Genomic DNA, 25,582 nt, shown 5'->3' with positions numbered 1-25,582 from the left:
GGGAAGTGTGGCTGGTGCTGAGTCTATGTCCAGTGCTCTGACTGGAGGTAGCTTTGAAATTCAGAAGCAGATTTTCCCAGGCCAAACCTTTTTATGCACACTTGGTTTATCTTGTCAGTGCTTGTCCACACGGTACACTATTTATGAAGCATTAAGATAAAATCAAGCCTATAAACATATATTTCATTTGTAGGAGTGGTTTGTTTTCCATGAATACACAGGCAATCTGGCTAAAGAGAGCCAGTTGTACACAGCTTATCAATGTTAAAGCAATGGCTTTATTTCATAACTTAAGAGGAAAACAGCTGCGTTAGCTTTGAGGGGAGAAAAGACACCTACCTTTTTCTGCAATATAACTAATTTTTTTTATTAGTAGTATTTTTTCTTGCTACAGGTTAGAAATTATTGCCCATACTTTTAAATCTCTGTGTTGTCCTATTTTGAGGAACATAAGCCATTTATTTATATATTTATATATAAGGAAATAACATAACTTTCAAGTATTGCATGTTCTTCAAGAACTACATCCTCAAATCTTACAATCTCTGCCTCTAAAGGTTTTTTCCTCTCTTGTGGTTCACCACATGGTTGCATGAACACAAGAAATGTGTAAGACCAAACAGGACTCAGATCACCATGACATGAAATCTGCATCACTGAAGAGTCTGTGTGTTTGTCCCACTCTGAATTCCCATGTTTTAGGCACGGGTGAATAGAACAGTTCAAAGTTTTCCAGGAAAAGTTGTTGCTGCCCTCTCTGGTGATATGAACACTTTCCTGTTTTGAGTGGAAATAGTTATCATGGGATTACAGCAAACTTTTTCATAGCTGCCTCACACCCTGACTCACAATCATTCTGTACTGACCAGAATTTTCAAGCTTCCCTGAGCTTTTTTTTTTCCCTGAACTTTTCCAACTGCAGTTCCCAGCTTTTTCCAGAAACTGTTACCGTTGGTTCATAAGTGCATGACCTACTACACTTCTTTTATTCTAATAGTTCACTTCCTAATGTATGACAGTTTGATCCTTTGCTGCACTGGCAATATCCCAAATTCTCATCAAAAAAGTTTGATGAATGTGTTCCTGTGCATTCCTATTATTGTGCCAAGGCCATTCATGAAAATAATTGAAGAGATCAGTCCAAAAGCTAATCCTTTCACTACAGCACAGGAATGTTTTTGCTTCCACCTCCAACGTGGAAATCCCTGTTGTGCACTTGTGACAGAGACATATCTTTCTATGTCCCCAGCCCTGACAACAGTGTGCTGCTTCCATGGCCCCACTGGAGACACCCAAATTGACTCAGATTCCCTCAAGAATGATGTTGTATATGGGCCAGATAAATTTTTTCCATGGATTTACATTTGCTGGTCATCTGCTAAAGAAGCAGAGTTCCCAGTGAGAAACTGTTGTGGAAAGGTCTTTATGTGTCTGCCTTCAGAACCTGCACAGTGTCAGCCTCTCTGAGCTTGTTCAGCTCTTCTCTGCTTCTCCTCCTCCTTGGTTTTTAGGTGACTCCTTTCATCCATGCTCTGGGGACACACTGTTGAAATTTAATGCCATATGGGTGGTGCTGCCACTGTCGCTGAAAAAAAGAGTTTTCTATCAGGTTATGTGCTATTCAGTCCTGAAGGTTTGTCCCATTCCAAGAAAACCAAAGAGATCCAAATATCTCCAAACTTCTTGCCTCTGTGCCCAAGATGTGGCTTTAACCCTCTCCTGGATCCAGTACACCACAGTGAAAAGAGGAACACAGCAAACATGCAAATTTAGAAAATACCTTCACATGCTTTACTGTCTGCATTTGTGCTCCATTCCCCCTCCTGCTTTTGGCACTGCAGCCAAACTGTAGCACTGCAACAACTGTACTCACTGAAAAATATGGCAAAGTTCTTGTTCTGTTTTACGCTTCCTTTCCCTTTCCTCTTTTTCATTTATACTCCTGAGGAGCCCTTTGCCATTTCTTTTAAGGCAGTTGAATTTTCTGGAAGAAGTTGGCTGGGCAATTGTCATGATAGCCTTACACATCTGCAGTTGTAAAACTGAGCTTTTCTTTGACAGATCTTTTCTGAAAATTTATCCTTTTCCCATATTAGGAGGATCTCATTATTTTTGCAATCCTGTTTTGAGATAGGATTAGCTGTGAAATCCTCCAAACACCAGCCTGATACAGGTTTTACAGATAAATTTGTGTATCCTAATTCAAAGATAGCCTAAGTTTCCTCCACATTTAAATACTAGAATTTCTCAGACCAATTTGTGTCACTGTTGCCCTAAGTTCATTGAATTTTTTCCTTTATTATTTATAGGTTTTGGGTTTTTTTCAGTCTCCTTAGTTTAAGGTGGATTGAGTCCTAAGCATTCTAGCTAAGGTTACTTTTCTGAACAGTTTGTCATTTCCTCAAGTACCTTCGAAACCCAGTTCAAAGAACATATCTCCTTTTGCCTCCCCCACAAAAGTTGCAGTGAAAAAACCTGTCAGGAAGCCCTGAAAGGAACTTCTGGTCTCTAACATTATTGGTAGAATTTGTTCTCCAACATATTTCTTCAAAGTTAAAGTAATGTACAATGCTCAGAAATGTTTCTGTCTGGACTGGCATTCCGCAGATCATTTTTCATACCAAAATGCAACTGTAGCCCAGTTTTATTTTCCATTTGAAATGAAAGTAACCAAATAATCAGAGTTTGCTCTTTGTTTATCCATGGGCTCTCTCTGTGTTAATGTGCAGGATTACTAATGGTTTTTATCATTAGATGTGTTTTGGGGAACAGCAAAAACTGTTTGGTCACAACCCCCATTCCAGCCATAGTCAGAATGGAGTTTGGTTATTCCTTCAGTGATGTCCTGCACCACATGTTCCAGTTTCTTCATTGTAAGATACATCCTGCCCTTTCTGTACAAAGTTTCATTTCTCCTTCCCATTGAATGAATCTGTCACTATCACCTGCCTGGCTGCTGTTCTCATCCTTGCGCTCTGTCCATCTATTCTCCCTTGTACTTTCAGCTGCTGTAATACCCTTTCTTCTATGAGCTGGGGACTAGGACCAGCTTTGGAGACCACAAAGCTCTCCTCCAGCCTTTGCCTCTTGATTGATTAAAAAAAAAAAAGTAAATTCATAGAGGTTTTCTTTTCCATAATCACAGACAGTCAATTCCTCTTTCCTGTTCTCCTTTCCTCTACAGTATCTTAAGAAATCCAACTTGAAAATAAGCTTTTTTGTGTTTCATAACCCCAAGAATATTTCATCCAGACTGAGTTGGTATTTGCAGAGGTCAAAAAGGGAAGTAGCAGTGTACTTTAATGACTATAACTTATTATTTAAAACAAAAAAAACCCGCTTATTTTTATACTGAATTAAAAGTTACACTGAATTAAAATATAATCTTCATGTTTGTATGTAAATAATTTTTTTAGATCATTTTACAAAGCCATGGTGGCTGCTGATTCTGTGTAGAGGATTGAGCAGCTTTGCTTTTTTTGGAGAAGTCCTTCACTTAACTAGAATGATCTTCGTTAATTTAAGGAATGGACAGGTAAACAAGCTGCTACATGTGCACCACAGCTGCTGTAACTTCATGCCTGAATTTACCTTATAATAGAAGCTTATCCCTCTTAACTCTTAGTGCCATATTGGGCATTTCAGTGCCCATCCTGGAAGGCCATTCTAAGAGTCTTGGACTCTTGGAGCTATAGAGACACAGCTAGACCAATATTCATAGTTAATTTTTAAATGCAATTATGTAGAAAATTGGATATATGCCACTGGTGTCTTGTTGGTATGTGCCCTTAGTACTTTAGTGCATGGTTTTAACAGATTTTGTTATGAGTAAAATAGTGAAAGCTCATTTGGAGACCTGAGAAGGTTTTGGTATCAAACCCATTTGCCCTGATCTTCCTTGGAGACAAAAGATCTCTAATTCTTACTGGAAACTGCAGGTCTTCTGGCAACTCTTGTGAGTGGAACCCGTTAGAAAACTCATCTGTTACAAAGGGAAGTTACAGTGGCCTCTGAGGGGTTTTGGAGACCACACTCATCTACCCAAACATCAGAACCAGCTTTGCCTGATTATGTGGAGTCATACCAGGAACTAAATTTTCTAGGCTTTAATTTATATATATATATATATATATATATATATATATATATATAAATTTAAAAATTAAAAAAAAGCAAGCCTAAGTTCTGATGACAGAGATGTCTTGAATTCTAAAATCAGAGTACATAGAAGTGAGATCAGTCCATCCTATGCCAGCTACCTAGCTAACTGCTTCTACTCTGTTTAGTCAGAATATTATTGAATTCATAGGAAACAAACAAAAAAAAAAAAGCTCTTATGAAGATCAGATTGTGTGAAGACTATTCACCCAGCAGACAGTGGACTCTGCCAGAAGAAACTAAAATTCAATGTTGAATTTGCCACTGAAAAAGAAAAGCCCAGAGAAGAAAGAGGGAAATCTATCTTTAGTCTGTATCTATATTGTAAGTGATGAGTTGATCTGGAGCTTTTAAATTATTTGCTCAAAATGGGATTCTGTCGAAAAATATTGGGAAAAGGAGACAATGAGACCAAAAAGTAGCATATTCAAAGCTGATGAAGGGCAACATTTTCTCAGAGGCTGCGTAATTAGATTACAGGTTTGTGGCTGCAGGAAGCTGCTAAGGTGAGACTTTGGCTCTGTTCAAAGAAGGAATGAGTGTATATATGTGGCCAATTGCAATTTCTGCAGACAGAACTAAGACGTGAAAGGAGTAGAAAACCCAGAGCACATCTTCCTCCTGCAGCATTTCTGGAGCTCTTCTCAGACAGTTTTGATGCTGATTAGCATCAAAGGCAGACTTGGAGTAGCAGGATCTGCATGGAACAATCTGTCAGGCAAACCTTCCAGGGAAACCCCAAATACATGTGGAGCAGATGAAGGCATCAAGTCCACCTGAGTTTGCTTTTAGTGAAGTACAAATTGGTTTCCAGTAAAATTGCATACTTTGGCCCTAATCCTGTACCCTTTTGCTAGTGGGCACAGTGCTCTCTTGGGTTCAACTCCTGACCTCATAGGCTGCAGAGTTGAGGGCTGGATGCTGGACTTGGCTATGCCCACCCAGCTTCAGGAGTGCCCCACAAGGTCACAGCAGCTGCCCACGCCCTGCTGCTTGTGGCACCTCACAGTCCCCACAGCTGACATTTTCCTGAGAGGGGCTAGAGGGGCTTTGTGCTTCCTTGTCCCAGGAGAGTTTCTCCCTCCTGCTCCCCATGTGCTTCCCATTTTCCCCTGAGGCACTGTGGCTGTCACCAGCACCTCAGTCCCACGTGCATCAGAGGGAGCATCAGTGCTGGTGACAGCCCCAGCTCCCCAGCTGCAGCCCCATCTCTCCCTCCTCATCTGCCCGTGCTCAGGTGGGGGGTATGCACATCTCCAGGCCTGGTTCTGCCTCCTTTTCTCCCAGGGAGATCTTTGGGCTGTCCTGCAAGCAGGAATGCTTGGGAGGGAAGAGCTTTCTGTGGCTGGGTTTGGGGACAGTGACCTGCACAGTGCAGGGTACACCTGGCACAAACTGTGGCTCTCACAGGCTGCTGCAGAGTTAGAATGGTCATCTGAGTGCAAAAAGGAGTCCATGCAACAGAACATTCCAGAAACAGAACATGAATTTTCTGTATTTTATAGTCCTAAGTAACTCTGTGTCAGGACTTCTAGGAAACAATGACTTTTTCTTTCTTTTAGGTTTTTGTTTGGTTTTTTGGGGGTTTTTTTGTTTGGTTGGTTTTTTTGTTTTGTTTTGTTTTGTTTTGTTTTTTAATCTTGCCTGAGGATTGCAGCCAGTAGCTTTCAATTAACTTCTTTTACTGCTCCCATCAGTTGCTGGCACCTAAACAGAAGGATATTTAATTTTGCTGAAATGTGCATGGCAATTTGAGAGGAATAAAAAGTCAAAGTGAAGCAAATGCTTTTCAGCCCCTGGGACATCAGCAGTATTTTAATGATTCAAGGGGTCTCTGCATTCAGCTGTCAAGATGGTACAATGAGCATTATGATCTTTTTGACCCAAACAAACGCTGAGGGCAATTTGCAGGCCTCTGGAACATGCAAGGAGCAGGTAGGCTGGCAGCCCCACTGGATGCAGGCAGCTTCTTAAAGCCTTGCTGTGCACCAGAGGGTCTATGAGGTTTTTAAATGAAAGGAATGCCTTGAAATTGCCTTCTACAGATGGTATTAAAGGACTAAATCATAAGTGCACTGCAGTCAACAGAGAGGCTCCTACTGCTTTTAGCATGCTCTGAGCCAGCCCTGCTCCCAGTATCAAAAGCCAATTTTAGATGATGTCATCCCATACAACAAAAAATGTTTGTGGATTATATGAGGTGAGCTCAATCCAGCCTATGACTAGGCTGAAGAAGACTTTAAGAAGTCTCTCATACTGTGTCTTGAAACAAAAATCCTCACATGTGCAGGCATGCTCCTTGGACCAGAGCTCTCCCTGTGAAAAAAAAGTTCGAAAAATCTGCACAATCTTTCATTAAGAGAGTTTCTCATGTATACTTCCACCAGCCAAGGAAAGTTAGAGAGGGAGGAAGACAGAAAAGGCAGAGAAATAAAAGGATGCTTATGAAAATGGAATGGAAAAAAAGCATTACTCAGTTTCAAATATCTCTCTTTTTAAGTTAGGATTAAGTTATCTCTCTTTTTACAGTTAAGGATTTTTTAAAAAGTACTAGTGCAGTGTTCAAGTGTAAAAATACCTTACACAGTATGAAATTATTTTATTTACAACTGTATCTATAAAAATCTCATTACATTAAATATTACCTTCCAGTGTTATTCCTAATTGTTGGGCAAGGCAAGAGAATAAATGGTACTGTGGTCAATGAAAGCAGGTTTGGCTTGGTTGTGGATATTGAGAAGCTGACTAGATTAATTTTGCAACTACAGTACTAACTAAAAAACTGCCCTTACACAAACCCTGCAGTTTCTGTAGAAGAAATACCTTGCCTTTGTACTGAAAAGCTTTTTAATAATCTTACCTTTACCTGAGAGAAATATGATTAATGCATTATAAAATTAATCACTATCATTGAGAATTCTTTTTCTTTTTTACAAGGCTGTAAAAGTTGACAGCATTCCTGCATATGGACTCCATAAAGAACCTGTTTTGAGTAACCTAATTTGCACTCTATTGCTCTTCCAGTTTTCTTTCATGTAGTAGAAAAATTATTAAATCTAATAGGAGTGGGCAAAACTATTCTTTTTATTTCTGTAGAATTTTACCAAGCATTGAATTCTTCTTGAAAAACCCCAAAACTTGATTAGGAGATACTATAATTAAATTATTAACAATATTTTGATGGTACGTGTAGAATACCTCTGATAATGTTACCAAAAAAAAAGGCCCCTCATACCTCTTTGAATGTAAAGAGACTCTTAAAATGGGTGTAAGTGAAACTGTAGTGTAAACAAGAGTCAAAATTACCATTTGTAATACCTCATGTCCCACTTGAGCTCTCTGAGTAACTTTGTGAATTGCCTGGAAACTTTGGCTCAGCTGTACAAACAACAGGAAGAATCATCAGAATAAGAAGAATAACAGAGGGGGCTGTTAAGCCAGACTCTTGGGAAGAATTGAAGTTTTATTTTTAGCTTTTTAGCTGTAAAGTTTTATTTCACGAGCCACTTCCTTTGACCAGACTTGGCACACCTTTTCCAAGGGATGGCTCCCTGTGTTCTGAGGGCAATGAATGAGGCAGGTAGTCAAGATCTATTCTTAGTAGCCACTCACTCAGAGACAAGAATGTGTTGGGTCCTTTTTACCAGATTCAAAACCTCTCCTTTTATCCCAAAACATGGGAAGCCAGATTAAACTTGCAACATTTATTGTCCTTTGTTTTACTACCAGAAGGTGCATCCTCTAAGGTAATAGAGCATTCAAGTGAAAATGTGAAATAAAGCTCTTGAAAGTTCTTCAGAAATATTCATTGTCCACAGTAAAAATAGGCCCCTGAACTGTGTTTACACCTTTTTTAAATCCCACTGGTTTGTTGTTGTTGTTGGAACAGGTCTTATTTTTCCCAGGAAACCCTTAACATCTCCCATTGCTTTGGGGAAGAATCTTCAACATCTTCTTCTCCTGCTGCTCCCAGAGCTGCACATCTCAGCAGCCACAGCCCCTGTGGGGAGGGCTGGGTGTCACAGTCTGCTGCAGAAGTTTTCAAACCAGTGCTGGATGGTTTCCCTCCCTCCAGACTGGTGCAGGCCTTTTCCTGAGCTCAGTAATTCAGCAATCCTTCCTCTGTAAGTGTCAAACCTTCCACTGTCTACATGCATTGACACGGAGGAGTCAGGGAGACACTGAAATAGAGACGTGGTAGCACCAGGCAATCCTGCTGGCCTGGGAGAAATCCTGGCTCTTCTCCAGGAGCTGGGGAATCTGCTCTTAGCCTCCAGGAAAATATCTGCTTGCTCCCATTCTGCTGTTTTAACACAAAGGAGAAGCATTTCCATATGATGCATTCAGGAACAAGGCACTGCAGCTCTGAGCATCTCCATGTTTCCTTCTTTTTAAACACCCAGGACCTGGATGGGTGAGAAGACCAGACCTTACCTGTGGTCATGGTGAAAAGCTGGACTCTGTTCCTGGCTGGGGCCTGCAGCCAGCATCACCCAGGGTGAGGTGCAGGTCCCCTCAGGTTCCCTGTGTACGTGGCCATCCCAATTTCATCTCTGTTTACAAGTGGAAATCTCAACTGCTGCAGCAGCACTACTGATCTTTCAGCCAAGCTTCCAGGCACTTCAGTGTTCTGTGGAATCTGGGCCCTCCTCCATAATGTGGCTGTAAATTAATTTTTCTATCCAATCAACTGGCCAAGCAGGGCATTGTCCAGGTCTTGAACTCGGTCCGTGGCACAGCTCCCCAGGCTGGGAGAGGGATCACTGCACACTGCTGCTCTCGAGCTTCCTCCAAACTCCAGAGCATTTCCAGATGGATGGAGGGCTGCCACAGTGCAGCAGGGAGAGATTGAGGGTGGAAGGGGAGCTCTGGAGTCCTCCCTGCCACCCCAAAAGACACTTCTGCCTTTAGACTTGACTATTGTAGCTCTTCAAGAAGGGCAGGCTTCCATGAGGTTTAATTATTTGGGGGGGGTATATTTGATTTATTATTCATTCTGTGTCAAATTATACAGCCCTGCCCTCCAAAGCTGGGCCAGCAGCTCTCTAGAACTTTCTGATGGTCTGGAAATTGCTCACAAGAGGCTGTGCTTTGTTGCCTTCTTTGCCTGCTGTGTAAACTCAAAGACTGAGTGGTACAAATATGGAGGCTCAGGGAAAGTTGAGTGACCTGTTTTGAAAGTGTAGATGCAGTGGGCAAATCCCAGTCTGCCCTCAGATATTCCCTGATGTACTTGGACACATCCAGGACCCCAGGCATTGCATTTGGGTCTTTTGAGCATCCCCAGGATCCACCCTGAGTGTATGAACACCAGGCTAAAATATATAAAAAAATATAACTAGTCTAATCAGATAGTATTTATAGAACATCAGGCCTTAGCAGGGTTCTTTTTTTCTTGATTTTTTTTCCTGCGAACCAGCTAAATCACCCTCAATTCATGAGTTCTAGGTTATCTATAAAGTAAATTTCCGGTTCTTTATTTCTTTGATGGAAAAAAATGGGATAGATTCTCAATTACTGGGACTCATTTTGGATCCACTCACTTTAGTTGAGTTTGCTTAGCCCAGCTGAAAACCTGGCTTGCTGATCTCTGACCTTTACATATTTTGCTGAATTTCCTCTTTCCTTTCCACTTCTACACTTTTTCCTTCTAGACATATTTTCCAGCACTTTGCATCTTTCTCTCTTTTGGTTTTTTAAAACAACCTTCATCATTTTCTTGTTTTCCCTTCAAGTCTCTCCCCACAGCTCTTAATTTTTCCCTCCCTCCTTGTGGAAGGAGCCAAAGTCTCTTTGGTGCATAGAAAAACATCAAGAGAGAGTTTGGTGCAAGAGGGGCTTTATCAAAATAGGCTTTATGAATCACATTGTGTGTGCAGGTGACATCATTGCACAAGAAAACTTGGTTTTATACTTATATCTGAAATCTTATAAAATCTTCAGTTTATGCCAGTATTTTCTGATATTCCTGATTCCTTTTTTTTCTTTAATAACAAATGCTTATTTCCCCTGTAGTTATTCACCCCCTATATCTGTTCAGAACAAATGTTGATGATGGTGTCCACAAGAGTGGTTTTTTTTCCTGAAATTAGTGCAGCTAAAGAGAAATATGTCAGATAGACAAGGAGAGGAGATAGTTCCACTCCTTAAAACCATGACATCCAGAAAACAACCAGAAGGGGAAACTTGGAAGAATCAGCAAAAAAAAAATTATTTAAGGGGCTGTGGACAAGCTGATCTGTGGAATATCCTTACCCAATACATGCCCCATATTGTAGTGTTACTTCCTGAAGTCCTTCTTGAATCAGTTTCAATATGACATGGATGAACTTAAGACAGCATTAGGCAAGTGCAGAGACAGACTCTGACTCTCTGCAAAGGCAAAGCCTTTATATGAACCCAAAAGGAACTCCAAGTACACATGCAGATTTTTTTTGGCTGGAGAAATACCATTAAAATGAGCAAAATTAGTTGCACAAATGAAGTCACACCATGCTGTTGGGCAGCAACAGACAGTGCTGAAACAGACAAAAGAATAAAATTGAAAAGGAGATGATGGCTGAGGATTTTGACCCATTAAAAAGCCATAATATTTCACCTAATAATTCCAGGGAAGATATTGTATGTTTTCTCCCTAAAACTCGCTGAAGGCAACAGGGTGCTAAAGTTGCACCAAATATTGTTTTAACATTCTGTTTTCTTCCAATGCTTCTCTTTTGTCTCATTTTTTAGAAACTGTGGAGCTCATACTGACTTTTCTCCAGTGATGCTTTTGCTCTGATGGAATAATACAAAACAATCATTTTTGCCCCCAGTCTGACAGTAAATTAATTCCATGTGTGTTCCTCATTAGTCAGTTGTTTCCTAGTCAGGAAAGTCAGGGCTCAGGAGAGCTGCCCTGGTGTCATGGCTTGTCCCAAGTGTTGGTTTTCCCCATGCTGTCTCATGGTGAGATGACATTACACTCATCACTCCTCAGCATCACATGCCCAATGTCTCTGAGTACCCTTATAAACCTGTATAAAAGGCAATTCTAACATTATCCATAAAGGCAACATTTTGCCTTTTATTTCCCCTTTCATCTTCCTCAGAAGCTTGAAGGGAAAAGGAAAGAGAATGTGAAGGCAGAGATCCATTGCATTTTTATTCTCTGTTCCTGCTGCAGTTCCTTCTTGTCATACCCAGGGCTCTGCCTATCCCCTGTCTGGATTTAAGATGTGATTTACTCACAGATCAGGTTGGCACAAGTTTCTGGCTGTTGTTTTGCTCTCAGTCTAGATTTTCTTGCCTCATTGTTTTTTATCTGAGGACTCTCCCCTCTTTCTCCATAACAGGGATCAGTTTATCTGCTTCTTGGTAGATTTCTCTCAGCTCTCTTCTTCCTTGAGACTGCAGAGCTCTTGAGCAGCAATGACTTCTTGTCCCTCCTGTTTCCATCTGTGGCACATGGTTTAATCCCCTGTGTGCTTAAAAGTGCTGTAGTCTCAATTTCATTTGTGAGCTTAATATACTGGTGTCCTGGTGAAACTTAATGGGCTGTGCTGCACAGGAGGACAGGGCAGATGATCGAGCTGTCCCTCCTGGCCCCCAGCTTTATGAACCCTGCCTAACTGATATTATGCCATAAATCAGCAGCAACAAATTAAATGGGAGACCACAGTCTCTCCTACACACACACCTGCTGACCATAAAAACTGGGGAGGAGGGGCTGAGTGCTGAAGGGATCCAGCAGTTGCCAGCTCAAATCCAGCCGTGGATGACTGAAGGTTTTTACTGACTGGAGGATTTGTAGCAGTCTTTGTGAAATGAGTTTGGTGGCCTATGTCCATTTCCCAGTGAGCATAAAAAACTCAACACCCTTTTAATAGCTCCCATAAACTGGCATAGGCACTCCTATCTAGAATTTTTGTTCTTATCAGTGTAAAAGTACATTGGCTGAATAATGATTTTCTTGTGTTGTTGACTTCTTGGAGGAAAAACAAGGGTGTTTGTTTTTCATAGGTGACAGCTTCCCAAAAGCCACCAAATCTTACTGAATTGAACTGAGCTGCACTGCCATGTCAAGAACATAAGAAACACAAACCCTCCTTAACAAAGAACCTTGACATGTTAAGTTCAGGTTTCTTAATTTCTTTTGTTTTGAATATGTTAAAAATTTCACCAAGGAAATAGCTTCATGGACTGGAAACAATAAATAATAAATAAATAAATAAATGGAACAAACAGCAAATATTTTCATTTTCAGACTGACTTGAACCTTTAGAAGCCCTGCAGTCGATTTCCCACCAGGAGAAAAAGACAGCTGTGCTCATGTTTCTGCCCTAGTCAGTCCAACTTATTTAAGAGTCTGAAGCAACAGTACAACACCAGACATTGCTGCACAGTCCTGCACTGTCCAGTTGACACTCATGGGACATATGAAGCCTCCAAGACAATTTATCCATCCCATGCCTTGTCCCTGGCTGTTTGCTGAGGCTCAAGAGACCCTAACTTTTGTCACAGCCAGCAAGACATCACAGGGTCCACAGGAATCCTGGCAGGCCTCCAGCCCGTTCCCTACATATTTCCAAGCATCCCAAAATAATAAATTTAAAAAAAAAAAGGCTGACACAATAAACTGTTCTGAAGGTGATGACCTGTTTTGGCTGGTCAGAAGAAATGGGAACACTGAGCACAGCCCTAAAGCAGTCAGACACATGTGCAAGTGTCGGGGTACACCTGGTAACACGAGGAAGGAGTCTCTGAAGGAGCCTTCACACACACATGGAATGCGCTGAGCTGGGAGGGACCCACAGGGATCATCCAGTCCAGCCTCTGGCCCTGCACAGACACCCTAGAAATCCCTGCACAGATATCCCAGCAATCCCTGCACAGACACCCCAGAAATCCCTGCACAGATACCCCAGCAATCCCTGCACAGACACCCCAGCAATCCCTGCACAGACACCCCAGCAATCCCTGCACAGATACCCCAACAGTCCCTGCACAGACACCCCAATAATCCCACCCTGAGAGCGGTGTCCAAACGCTCCCGGGGGCCGTGACCATTCCCTGGGGAGCCTGGGCAGTGCTGGACACCCTCTGGGGGAAGAACCTTTCCCCGCTATCCAGTCTGACCCTCCCCTGCCCCAGCTCCAGCCGTTCCCTCGGCTCCTGTCCCTAGTCCCAAAGAGCAGAGCTCAGTGCCCGCCCCTCCTCTTCCCCTCAGGAGGCAGTTCCTCATCGGACATTTCATTTTGCAGACAGAGAAGTGTTTTCCTCCACACGTTGCTCAGCTCTAAGAAACTCCCTCAGCACAGAAAGAAAGCCTTTGCAGGGCATTTAGGTAAAATCAGATCACGGGGCCCTTTTTCCTTGCCTGGTTCCCAGCGCTGGCACTGAGGTATGCAGGGCTGGGCCCGGAGGAGCTCAGGCCTGGCCCAGCTGGGCCCCTTTGGCTGCAGGTGCTCAGCCTGGCGCCCTCACAGCTGCACCTCTCCCTTGCCTGGGAGCAGGGCTGGCCAGGGCCAGGAGGGCGCTGTGGCACTGCCAGTTGTTGCCCCAAGGAGGGGAGGGGGTGATTGTGCCACGAATCCTTCCCAAGTCAAGCAATCCGTGGTAGGTGATGGCTTTATGGGCACAGGTGCCATGGTGGGGCCGAGCCTTTCCCCACACAACACCTGCTGCAGGACCCCTACAGCTCACTCATAGATATGCAAACATGAATCTCATTGACCAGGAGCTGAACTCTAGTAAAAATCACTTTATGGCCTTCTTTGTGATCATTGCAATGAATCCAGATTTCATCTGTTTTGGTTTTTTTTTGTTTTGGTTTTTTTTTTTTGGTCGAGCAAATAGGTCCCCAACAACAAAACAAACACTTCTCTCCTCCTGAAACCCAGCTCTCAGCTTCTGCAGTGTGAAAAACCACACTACAGAAGATCATTAAGTGGGTGACTGCCTGTCCTCCTGTGAGCTTAACAAGCCTGTGTTTGAGAAGAGCATGTTGTGGTAAGAGGCACTGAAGACATGCATGAAAAGAGCTCATGAAGTCTGAATATAAATTCAAGACAGGGTAAAACAATTTCAAAATTATTAATTCTAGTAATTTCTCATTTTACCCCAGCACTTATCACAAGCCTCATTTATGGTAAAAAAAACATACCTGGAATAGATTTGCTTTTCTTTTTCTTTTTTTTTTAAAAAAGCAAATCATAAGCAAAAAAATATTTTTGTACACTGGTTTCTCAAAACAACCTGAGTGATTTGCAAACCCTAGTCACCTATTACTTCACCCCTCTAATTACAGCCAAATTAACTGTGCCAGCCTTTCTTCCTCTCAGAATTAAATCATTAATGAAATTAGGAGAAATGTTAACTACTGTTACCAGTAAGATGGCTTTGTTGTTGTACTCGTCTTTCCCCATCAAAACACATTTTATAAAGACACCAAAGTTCCCACAGCTTTTTTGATGGGTGTTTTGTCTCCCCACAACACTACTTATCTGCAAGTTATATTTCTTGCTTACAGTACAGACTGGGTGGAAAGCAGGCTGCTCTCACTGCAGCCATGAATAAACAGGCAGGTACACACTTGTAAAGCCACCGTGACAAGTTGATGCACAAACAACCCTCAGGCTTGCACCTCCCAGCTCCAAAAGGAGCAGTACTTTCTTATTTTTATTGTTCACATGCAGATGATTCCTTAGCAGTCAGAAACCTTTCTTCATATGTACCCTCTTCTCTGAATTCTTTATGGACTTAAAAAATTGCACTGTAAGACAGCATGGTGCACTCCTCTGTCAGAGCAGAAATGCTTCATCTTTTTCATCCATTTTACCAAAGGGGAGTTTCTGAGCCTTTTAAGTGAGAACTGACTACCTGTGGAAGGTTAACAGTCTGAAAACTAAATCCACCTCCTTATCCATCTCCAAGGCTGGAGATTGGACTTGATGATCTTAAAAACCTCTTCCAACCTTGGCACTTCAGTGATTTACAGAGCTGGGTAAACAGATGCAGTGCCAGCTAGGAAAACATGTGTCTGTACAAGTGTCTGATCCAAGAGGGTTTTTATGGATGACAATTTCACAATGTGAAATTGTGAATGGGACCATGCCCAGAGGCATTTATTTTAGGAACTCGCTCTCAACCAACGCAACACTCCTGTGTACCCAGGGTACCCCCTCCAAGGATCTTTTCTTCATTTCTTTGCAGGAAACTCTACTAAAAAATTCACATCTTGAGGTTTTTTTACAGCAGCATGGGAGCTTAGAAAGGTGCAGTTCTCTGAGTCCGTAGAGGTACCTGCAGGCCAGGGATGCAACTGGAAAAGAGGAGGGAATTCATTGCCTACCTGTATTTCCCTCTGCAGAGCCAGAGGACTGCAGGGCTGGGCAGCCGTGAGGCAGGAGCAGGTAAAGAATTGCTCAGCAAAAGATGTTTTGCACCACAAAACACTGACTTGCCACAAACATGATCTTTCATTGGAATTTGTCATTGGCAGCAACTTCAGTGCAGGGAAGGATTTCAGCTCGAGAGAACAAGATTTGCCTCAGCATAGGTGGCAGAGGCATCCCTGGGTCATTCCCTGCCCTGACATTGAGTGCCAGAGGAGGGAGAAATTGGTGCAGCATCTCCCTGTGGTGTGGGAGACTCACATTCAAGTTCCTGCCTTAAGAAAGATGTGATTTCATTTACAGAGGAGGGAGTTTTTAGCGTCTTGGGTATGATCATTGAACAAAAGCATTATTAAAGGCCTTAACAATGGAGGTAATTCCAAGTGAGCATTACTGGCTAGACAGAAAAGTTTGGCATGAAGAGAATTGTGTCAACTGTGAACAGTCCAGTTACTCAGAGATCAGCCATTTCAATAATTTAATTTGTAATTCCCAGGAACCACAAAGGAGTCTCAGTACCAGTGCAGAAGCAGTCAGGGCAATGAATTCATGCAAACTGTATATAAGGAATAAATATATGTCTATATTATATATTCATTGTCATATATATATATATATATATATATATATATAGGACAATGAATTGATGCAATCTGTATATAAGGTAGTGCATGTGTAGGGTGAATGTGTATAATGCCTTAGACAACCCAGGGGATCAGTGAGGTGCTCACAGCTGCATCTCAGGTGAAACCTGGAGCTGTGATTGCAGCATCTGAGCTGAATTTAGTCCAAGACTGATTGCCTTTTCCTCTTGCAGATCTTTGTAGTTATGAATTTCATGCCACTGCTGCTGCACCTGCAGCAGTGAGTGGGGCAGCTCTAGGGCAGCTTGGATATGTCTGTACCTGTGGTTGTACCTCTGATTGCAGTAGGACCTCTTGCTCTGAGGGGCTCACAGCCTCTTACAAAGATGTTGGATATCACCAAGAAAGCAAGGTCAGAAAAGAGAAAAAATTAATTATGCTACTGTGTGACAGTTGCTTCCCTGTAGTACTGCCAGGTGTCATGTGGGACAAATATCTCTTTTGACACTTTCCTCCACTTTCCTGTCTGTGTGGTGACAGCAGAAGTGCCTCCTCTCAGAGCAACCACCACCTTTGATTTTTAAATTATGATGGTCTTTATGAAAAGACCATCTCAGACTTGTCTGGATTTAAAAATCTTTCAGATGGATTAACTATCTGTGCCACAGTGGGACCCAGGAGTGCAGAATCTCAGGGGAAACAAGGAAAATGTGGCTGGAATATAGATTGCAGGGAGGCTGACAGAAAACTGACTCTGGTGTTCTAGCCTTTCCTTAGCTCTGCTTTGCATTCATTTCCCCAGAATATTTCTGAATTATGTAATACCTTCTGCACTCAATGGTTTTTTTCTATGCTATCATGTTAATTAGTGTGCTGGGTTGCCAATTTGCCATGTAGCAATTAATGTAATGAGGCAATCAGGGACAGATTAGATTTGTCTCTTACGGATCTGGGTGCCAGACCCAGAGTCCAGCAGCATCTCTGGGTGACCTCTCTGGGTGGCTTTTTACCCTCAAGGGAGCACAAGAAGACCCAGCAAAGTGGTGCAAGGCAGCTCTGCCAGCCTGCATCACCCCAGGGCTTTTTCTGGCTGTAAATATCAGGAAATCACGTCAATGTGTGTGTTAGATGCCCAGCCTATTTGGGCACCTTTTAAAATAAAAAGTAGCTTATCCAAGTGCCTTCAAGAATTTGGCCTTGGGTGAAGACAGTTGGCAGAACCAGAAGCTGTGCTGAGGCCTCTTGAGTTCCAGGGGGTGGCTGAGCCATGAGTCTGCTCTTCCACATGAGGGCTGACAGCACCACATGGCTCCAATGCTCCACAGATAGGAAAGGCAACCACAGAGTTCTGGAGGAATTAAAACAGATCATGAATCCACTTGAAAACTTAGGGATCTGTCCCAGAAGAAGTAAGGAGGGAAGGATTTTAAAAGTATCAAGAAAGAGCAGTTCAACATTTTCAAAAATGTGTTGCTAATGGAAAGCTGAAATGTTGTGTTTCAACCACCCTGAAATTAAACTTTATTTTACTCCAAGATGACCTTAAAAAAAATCATTAAAAGCAAGGAAAGGAGGACTTTAAAGGAATAAACTTCCAAAAGCAGAATGATACATTTCAAGTAAACCAAAACCAAAATTTTATAATTCCTCTATTTCATTACAAAATTCATAAAATCTCAGAACCTCTCAGACTCCACTCCCACCTTGGGTCTCTCCCTGTGGTATATCTGTGGATTTTGCCAGGATATTTTTCAGGCCCTTCCTCTCCTCTCTTGCACCACTTTCCTCAGGAATACAGCCCTCTGCTCTCCACCCTCCCAGCTCTCCTGCCCTGACATTCAGCTCGTTCCATGATGCATTTAAAAGCAGAGCAAGCTGCCAGTTTGCTGCAGCTTTGAGCTGGAGCCCTTTGAAGAGACCCACAGACAGAGAGAGACTGAATCAGCTCCCCAGGGATGCTGTAAGTCAGCAGACTTTGCTGCTCAGCTGCCACAAGGTTCAACTGAGGCTGCCCAGGGGGAGGGTGAAAAAAAAGAGTAAAGAAAGAAAAGAGAAGAAAAAGAAAGATCAGAACTGAAGCTGGGTACAGGCACACTGGAAACACTTCAGACAATTCCTGGAAAATAAACAAAGCAAAAAGGAGGCAAGGGAAAAAAAGATGTAGGGAGAGTGTCACTGTTGGAAGCCACACAGGGCTCTCAGAGTGGCCCTGGTGGGTGTTTGCAGATCACACCATGGGCTGATTTCCTGGCATAAAAGAGAGTGAAGTTTTCAGGTGTTTCCCACTGAGAGGCAGATACTGGGGGCTCACCTGTTGGCTAAAGCTCATTTTCCTGAGGACAGGGTAGTGTTGGGTTGCAAAGCCTCTGCAGTGTTTTAGCTGTACCAGGGAGGCCTGTGATCTCTGAGAGGAGCTCTCTCCAGCCATGGCAAATGCTCTGTTCTCCTCAGTGAGCCCATGGCACAGCAGAGGAGCAGCCCAAACAGCCCAGCTGACATGGTGCTTGTGCAGCTTTGCCCATGAGATTTTGTGCAGAGCCTGCACAGAGCCTGAATGGAAGAGCTGCCCACGGATGCTGCACATCTGCTATGTGTGCTCATGGATCTAAAGGACTCTTGGACCAGGTTACTCCTTACAGTGCTGCTATTACAACTTTAAATGTCACCAAAGACTGGCTTGGAAGCAAAAAGTAACCTCTTAGGAACCATTCATAAAAATTCATGTGTATGGATCATGAAAGTAATATTTCAGCTGTAAGCTGAAATTTCCCAGATAAACCAAGGTTCTAAAAATAACACTTCTTTCCACAGTATCCTGTTGTAAAAGTTAAGGCTGCAGTTTCACAGCAACTGATATTTAGAATTATCTCTGCCTAGCTACCTCCATCAGGATAGGAGCTTAGTGTTCAAAAACAGCAATATGCAGTAGCAATTAATGCATTCTTTCTGGGTCACTGCTTGTCTGTGCAAAAGTGGCCTATTCAGATGGAGAAATTAAAAAAAAAAAAAAAGAAAGAAAAGGAAAAAAAAACCCACTTTTTTTTTTTTTTTTTTCCTTTTGATTCAGGAGCTTCTCTGTGGCAGGAGGAACTCCAGCCTTAGCTCCTGGGAATCCTTCCTATCTAAAACTTACAGATCTCTCATCACTGGTAGGCAGCCTGCACAAAGGAGAGGAAGGTAACCTGCACCTAGGAAAGTTGTTTCCCCATGGCTGTGCCAGGTAAAGTGCTCCAGAAGTCCTAGGGAGGACTGTTGGTGTAAGGATGGAGGCTCATAGGGGAAGGAAAGCAAGGAATGAAAAGTCAGGACGGTGTGTATCCTGGTGCCCTATGTCACAAACTGATAAGCAGCTCTGTCTTGTCATAAACTGCTCTTTGGCTTCCTTCACAGACAACGTGAGGAGTGACAGGACAATAGGAAATGGCCTCAAGCTGCACCAGGGGAGGCTCAGGTTGGACATCAGGAAGAATTTCTTCACTGAAAGGGTGGTCAGGCATCAGCCATCACCTCCCCAGGGAGGTGGGGGAGTCCCCATCCCTGGAGGTGCCTGAGGAATGATGGGACTCAGTGCTGTGGTTGAGTTGACAAAGTGGTCTTTGGTCAAAGCTTGGACTTTCCAAACCTTCATGATCCTATTGTTCTATGATTATAGCCCTTGATAAAAAGTGTCTCCCCACCTTCTTTATAAGCCCCCTTTAATTATTGAAAGGCCACAGCTGGGTCACCCTCAAGCCTTCCATTCTCCAGGCTGATCAATCCCAATTCTCCCAGCTTTTCTTCACAGCAGAGCTGCTCCATCCCTCTGATCATCTTCATGTCCCTCCTCTGGACTGGCTCCAGCAGCTCCCTGTCCTTCCTGTGCTGGGATCCCAGTGCTGCAGGCAGCTCTGCAGGTGGGGTCTCACCTGAGCAGGGCAGAGGGGCAGAATCCCCCCCCTCTCCTCCCCTCCCCGCTGCCCTCACTGCTTTGAATGCATCCCTGGATTTCTGGGCTGCAAACACACATTGGCAGCTCATATCTTACACACACCAATAGTCTCAAATCCTTCTCTGAAGAGCTGCCCTCAAACAACTCATCCAACAGGTTTGCAATTGCAGAACAGGAACAGGATCATCCTCCTTTCCTCCCTCCTTTGGCAGACTTTTCCATTTGGTACTCTTAAAGGGCACTGTAAGTGGGGAGCAACTTATTTCTTGGGGATTGTGGGTTTGGAGTGCAACGCGGAGAATGTCCCCATGGAAATTTATCTTGGAGCTCAGTTCCTTTGGAAAATTTGCCACCAAAAATCCCCTGCTTCAAAAGTTTAAAGAATATGTGCAGGTATTGGAAACAAGGCTTTGGGGTTTTTTATGACACTATTAACTTCCAGCTTTCAGTATCATTGACTGCAGAATGGAAAAGAGACACGTTCAGTGCTATAAATCAAAACTGAGAAAAACCTTATGTTTATTGAAAAAGTGAGGATGCCTGCCAAAGGGGCTTTCTCTCTTGAGAATACTGAAAGTCTTAGAGTACATCTGTATGTTATCCTCACTGGATCTGACAAGGGAAAATAGCCATGGAACATAAATACCTTTGCTTTTGTCATATCAAATCAAGCTCTGAGAGATCTTTGGATCATTCACATATTCAAGAATAGAGGTTGGCAATTCAAGGATTAGAATTTCTTCCAGCCTGGAGACAAGCTGGCCATTCTACAACTGCAGTATGAGGATTCTTCTTGGCTGAAGCCTTAGTAGCAAGCACTAAAATAGGAAAAATAGGAACAATAGGTAAAATAGGACATCCTGCTTTAAGGCAGCTAGAAGCACCAGCAAAGCAGGGTGGACTAAGGTAAGAGTACTCTGTCTTTGAAAGCCAGTTTGGCCTTTTGTTTGAACAGTACTGTTCCAGAAACAAATCTGTTCCAGATTGTGCAGGAAATGTTTTCTATGCTTTCCTAAGTGAGGAAGAGACATTTCTGCCTAAGATAGGGAGAGAGAGTTACTTCCATACACCAGCATTCCCTGCTGGCTAGAGGGAAAACAGCAATGGAGTCACAGGAGTTTCCAAGAAACAGACATCTGTAAATCCTGTAAGCAAGACAGGTATCAAAAGTGAATGAATATGAAAACAATCTTAATGCATATAAGAGTAAGTAAAAATAAATCCTCTTGATGCTGTGATTTAATTCTCCACCCCAGATTCAAGATGTGCTCAAAGCCCAACAGCCAATTTGGAAGCAGAACTTGAGTGTCCAAAGCTCCTGAGTGGTTTGAGTTGGGATTTGTACAACTTGCCAAACTCACATCTAGGTTTTGGCTTTGGTCCTTCCTCACCAGTCTTCCAGGTTTTCAAGTATAGAATGTGGATTTGAGCACATTCCATTCTAGAGTTTCTGATTTCCCTCTGAATCAGGGTTAAATGAGTGTAGCTCTATCAACTTTTAGATGATTTTGTTAGATTTAGAGAATGGGCTCTTGGTTTTGGATTCATGCTTTTGTCCTTGCTTTTCTGCAAGATGCATAAGGACTCTGAGTACAAGTGAGAATATAAACTGTGCTAGATATAGGCTTAAATTTAGCATTTAAAGAAGAGAATCATGTCTACTAAACAGAAACTTCCAGGCAGAATACATGACCTCAAGGAACCCAAGCTGAACATCTGTCCTTTCGTCCCATGAACACCTTACCTGAATAAGAATTAAAGGAGGCAATCCTAATTTTGAAATGATACTAAAATCTTCTAAAAACACACATCACCTCTAACACTTTATCCATTCACTGAGCCCTTGGCAGGTTTTTTGCACCTTCATTCCTCTCTGACTGGGTGTTCTGTGAAATGCATTAAAGCTCAAAGCCTTCTCAAGAGTCTTACTTTCGTTTAATAATATTTTTTTTAATAGCCAAGTGAAGCAGCATTTAAACATTTTGATAAATTATAAAATAACAGGCTGGAAAAAGGATTCTGGGTATTGTATTTGGGTTACCTTAACATCTGTTCAGTATTAGGGAACTTTTACATCCCCAAAGAAGTCTTGTTAGGGTTGGAGGCAAAGAAGTATTTCTGAGTAGTTTCCCTTTTTTTTATTATTATTTTACTGCATATGGTATCCTCCAGGTGCACAGGTCTGAAGGTCCCTTTTTGGAAAAAGTAAGCAGTAAACCCAAGAAATTATGCCAGTCCTTGTGTATGTTTCACAGGAGGTTTCCAAATAGTGTCATGGCCATTGGGAAGCAACAAAAGTTGAGACTGTTTTCAGTGTTGTGTTATTCATTTTTTCTAGATGTTGAGTAAATTTGCTCTGAAGAAATTTCTTCTTTACTGCCTCAGCTGTATCTTCATTATTTCCAAACCAGGTCTATGTGCAAACGTAAGCAGACAAAAGTTCTCTTTGTTTGTCAGCTTCTGCACTGCACAGAGAAGTTCACATATAAATATGTGAATTTAATGTCCTATTTATTGTTCTACCCAAATCTGTACATGTGTGTGTGCCCATTGGGTTTGTGTGGAGGGGATACATAACATTTTAAAACATTATTCGTCCTGAAAAGAATGTAAGTGGACTTCTTAGAATCCTAGAATATCCTGAGTTGGAATGGACCCACTAGGATCATCAAAGTCCAGCTCCTAGACCAACCTAATGATTGATAAGCTTTGGTTTAGTTCATGCTTGAGCAGTGTTACCCACTGCATTTTCATAAAGGCGATCTCATCTAATCCTAAATTGTCCTCTTCATAAAAACAAGTATTTTGGAGGCATTTTATATCACTCATTCTTCTTTTGAATGTCTCACAAAATTTAAGCACAGGTTTGCTTCAGAAAGGCCACCAATTCATACCTGTGTTTGCATAACAAAACCAGATCTCTTAAGGATTAATTATTTTACTTTCTGTACATGGTATTGATTGTAGAGCGTCTCCAATATTTTTATCTTCATTTTTCTTTTTACTCAGTACAGTGATAGGGTCTGAGAAACACAGTTCTGGTAAGATCTGGGTACCAGGGAGCTTGGTATCAAAATAAGAGGACTTTTCTTCAGTGCAAGAATGCAGGCTAAGGAGCAAAGGACTAAGCAAGAAGAGAGGGATGGTTTTGGGAATCTCAAATATCTTTTGTTGAAAGAAAACTTCTGTAAATTTACAACTGAAGCCTGATTCTTTTCTCTCTGGTGATGGAGTCAGATGAGAGATTCCCCCATATGAAGATGTTCTCAGTCAGAGGAGATTCAGGGTCCCTCTTCCAGATGATCCCTTTGAGGATTTCTCGCGCAAAACTGGGAGGTGAGACCGTCTAACGGAAGAGACAATCACCAGTCATTTGATTTGAGAAGTGGATTTTATGGGCCATAAATTACACATGGTTCACAAACCTGAAAGCATCTTCTCTTCCAGCTTATACAAACCCTTTGATTATATAGTCTTCCTAGATAGGTACCAGTATACAGGTAATTTTCCTGGTGTTTGGGCTCATGTAATAAAACAAAAAGCAGCTGAAAGGGAAAGCAAACACTTCCTTCCAGCTACAGTTTTCAAGCCAAAGAGATGACCTCTCTTTGATGGCTCCTGTTACCATAAAGAATGGCCCATTCCCATGGGCAGCTCTGCTGCTCTGGTGGGAGCTTCCCACATAGCTGCAGATTAAGAGAGTGATGAGGAGTTAGGGCAGTGCAGAATTTAACACCCTGCATTTAAAGGAAGATTCAGAGTATCCCTTTTGCATTTTTGCCCCACTAAGTAGCTTCTGGTGCCTTTGGGCTGCTACAGAAAAGTTCTGCAGTGACGCCAATGAGCATTTTCATTTTCAGATATGTGTATGCATTTCAAGTAGCCTGCTAGCAAGAATCACGACTTCTACAAGGAACATTCTCAAGTGATCACCAGATGTTCTGTGTTTTCCTCATAATGCCTTCAATGGATGAAGGAAGCAAGCTGGCACATTGGAGCTCAGCTGATGTCATGGCTGGAGACAGGGCAAGTGGAAAAGCCTGGAGAATAAAGACCCCTTCTCCTGGAAAAGGCATTAGCCAAGGCTCTGCCATTTGTCATAAGCTGGTTTCTGCATGTTGTGTGCATGTGCAAAGAAGATGATCCCAGTCCTACACAGTTTACAGCTGGGCCATCATCTTCAGCCCATTTAACACCATGGAAGAGAAAATACACTGTGTGGTGCCTCCAGAAATGAAATTACCTTTTTTTTTAATGTTGTTTATGCACTCAGAAACTCAGAAACCCTGGATTTGCTCTTCCATGCATCCTGATGAGCCAGGAGTAAACATCCCAGGGTGATTAATGGCAGTCACCTTGCGTGTGGATTTGCTGTGGGCGTGCACACGCACACCCCCAGGCTCTAACACCCAGACATTCCCACAAACCTGAGGGTTGCCTGTGTGTTTACTTGCAGATTTTCTGGCATTTGGGCTATCTGCTGACTTTTCAAGCTGCAGATCTGTTTGGGTCAGATTAGCAGAGGCAGCCAAGGAGCCATATCACTGTCAGCCCCGAGCCAGTTGTTCTTAGAGTTCCTTGGAGCCGTCCAACATAAATCATCTTCCCAGGGAGCCAACAGCTACCCTGGTAGGAACAGCTCGGGATAAGAGACAGATGGATTGTAGAGCTGGGAGTGAGGAGTTCAAAGTGCTAAGGAGTGAATCCAGGGAGTATTGATTGCTAATTAATCCTTCATTTTCTTGGGCATTAAATTCACTTCCAAGTGCATCAGTAAGCTCTATTCATGTTGCAGAATGAGTCATCTACAAAATGACTAAAATTTCCAGTCATTTTGCAAAATTATTGTTTCAGCCAGTCACTTAGTAAAATTACTGTTTAATTAATTTCTCAAAATCTGGCATGATTTTCCTACACATGCATGTCTACAGAACCCTGAAATCACTTACTTTCACACTTGACACTATTTTGTGAAATTATTTAAATTGTCAGTCATTCCACAAAATAGTTGCATATCTCATGTTATAACTGTGAAATATATTCTGGGGCTTTTAAGGCTATAAGGGAGGATTATTACAGTCATTATGGGCACATCAACAGCATATTTCTAAGTATTCTAGTAACTGGAAATCAATTCCTTTCTCTAAATTCTCATTCATAAGCACAAGCAGTTCTTCGTTGTTAGTTTTAGGTGCAGAGCAGTTCCTCAAACTGCTCTGCCACATGGAACATCCCAGTCAGTCACAAAGGGTACACAGAAGGTTTTCACAGCCATCCAGATGACAAGTCTGAGCAGAACTCTGCCCTGGTCACATACTGAGCAAGTCACCCTTGCAGTCAATTAACAAAGTGGGAAATTTAGTAATTAAGTGAAGTAATTTCATATCTGAGATATTTAATTTGACTGGTAATATTTTCATCTAAACTACACTATGCTGTTGGTGCTTCTCTTTAATTCATCAGAGTTCTGGAGGAAGGAGAGGATGAGGAATTATTTTATAGCTACTGAGCAACCATAATTATAAGCAGTTTTGCTG

At 42.3% G+C, this 25,582-nt stretch overlaps 1 protein-coding gene across 2 annotated transcripts in view; it reads left to right on the top strand.

The window, feature by feature from the left end:
- The window catches only part of LOC132327071 (potassium voltage-gated channel subfamily KQT member 1-like), a 387,557-nt gene that overhangs the window by 291,912 nt on the left and 70,063 nt on the right, over positions 1 to 25,582 (top strand). The window contains exon 14 of one of the 2 annotated variants that reach the window (XM_059845812.1): positions 12,160 to 12,336. The exons of the other annotated variant lie outside the window; for it this stretch is intronic. Within the exon in view, the coding sequence (XP_059701795.1) occupies positions 12,160 to 12,204 (45 nt within the window). The 3' untranslated portion in view covers positions 12,205 to 12,336. Of the gene's footprint in view, positions 1 to 12,159; positions 12,337 to 25,582 lie in introns of those variants that run through there. 2 annotated transcript variants of the gene reach the window in all.

The sequence above is a fragment of the Haemorhous mexicanus genome, chromosome 5 (assembly GCF_027477595.1).
Source record: "Haemorhous mexicanus isolate bHaeMex1 chromosome 5, bHaeMex1.pri, whole genome shotgun sequence".
Lineage (NCBI taxonomy): Eukaryota > Metazoa > Chordata > Aves > Passeriformes > Fringillidae > Haemorhous > Haemorhous mexicanus.
Note: the sequence above shows the minus strand (reverse complement) of the source record. Positions and strands in the feature narration are given on the sequence as shown.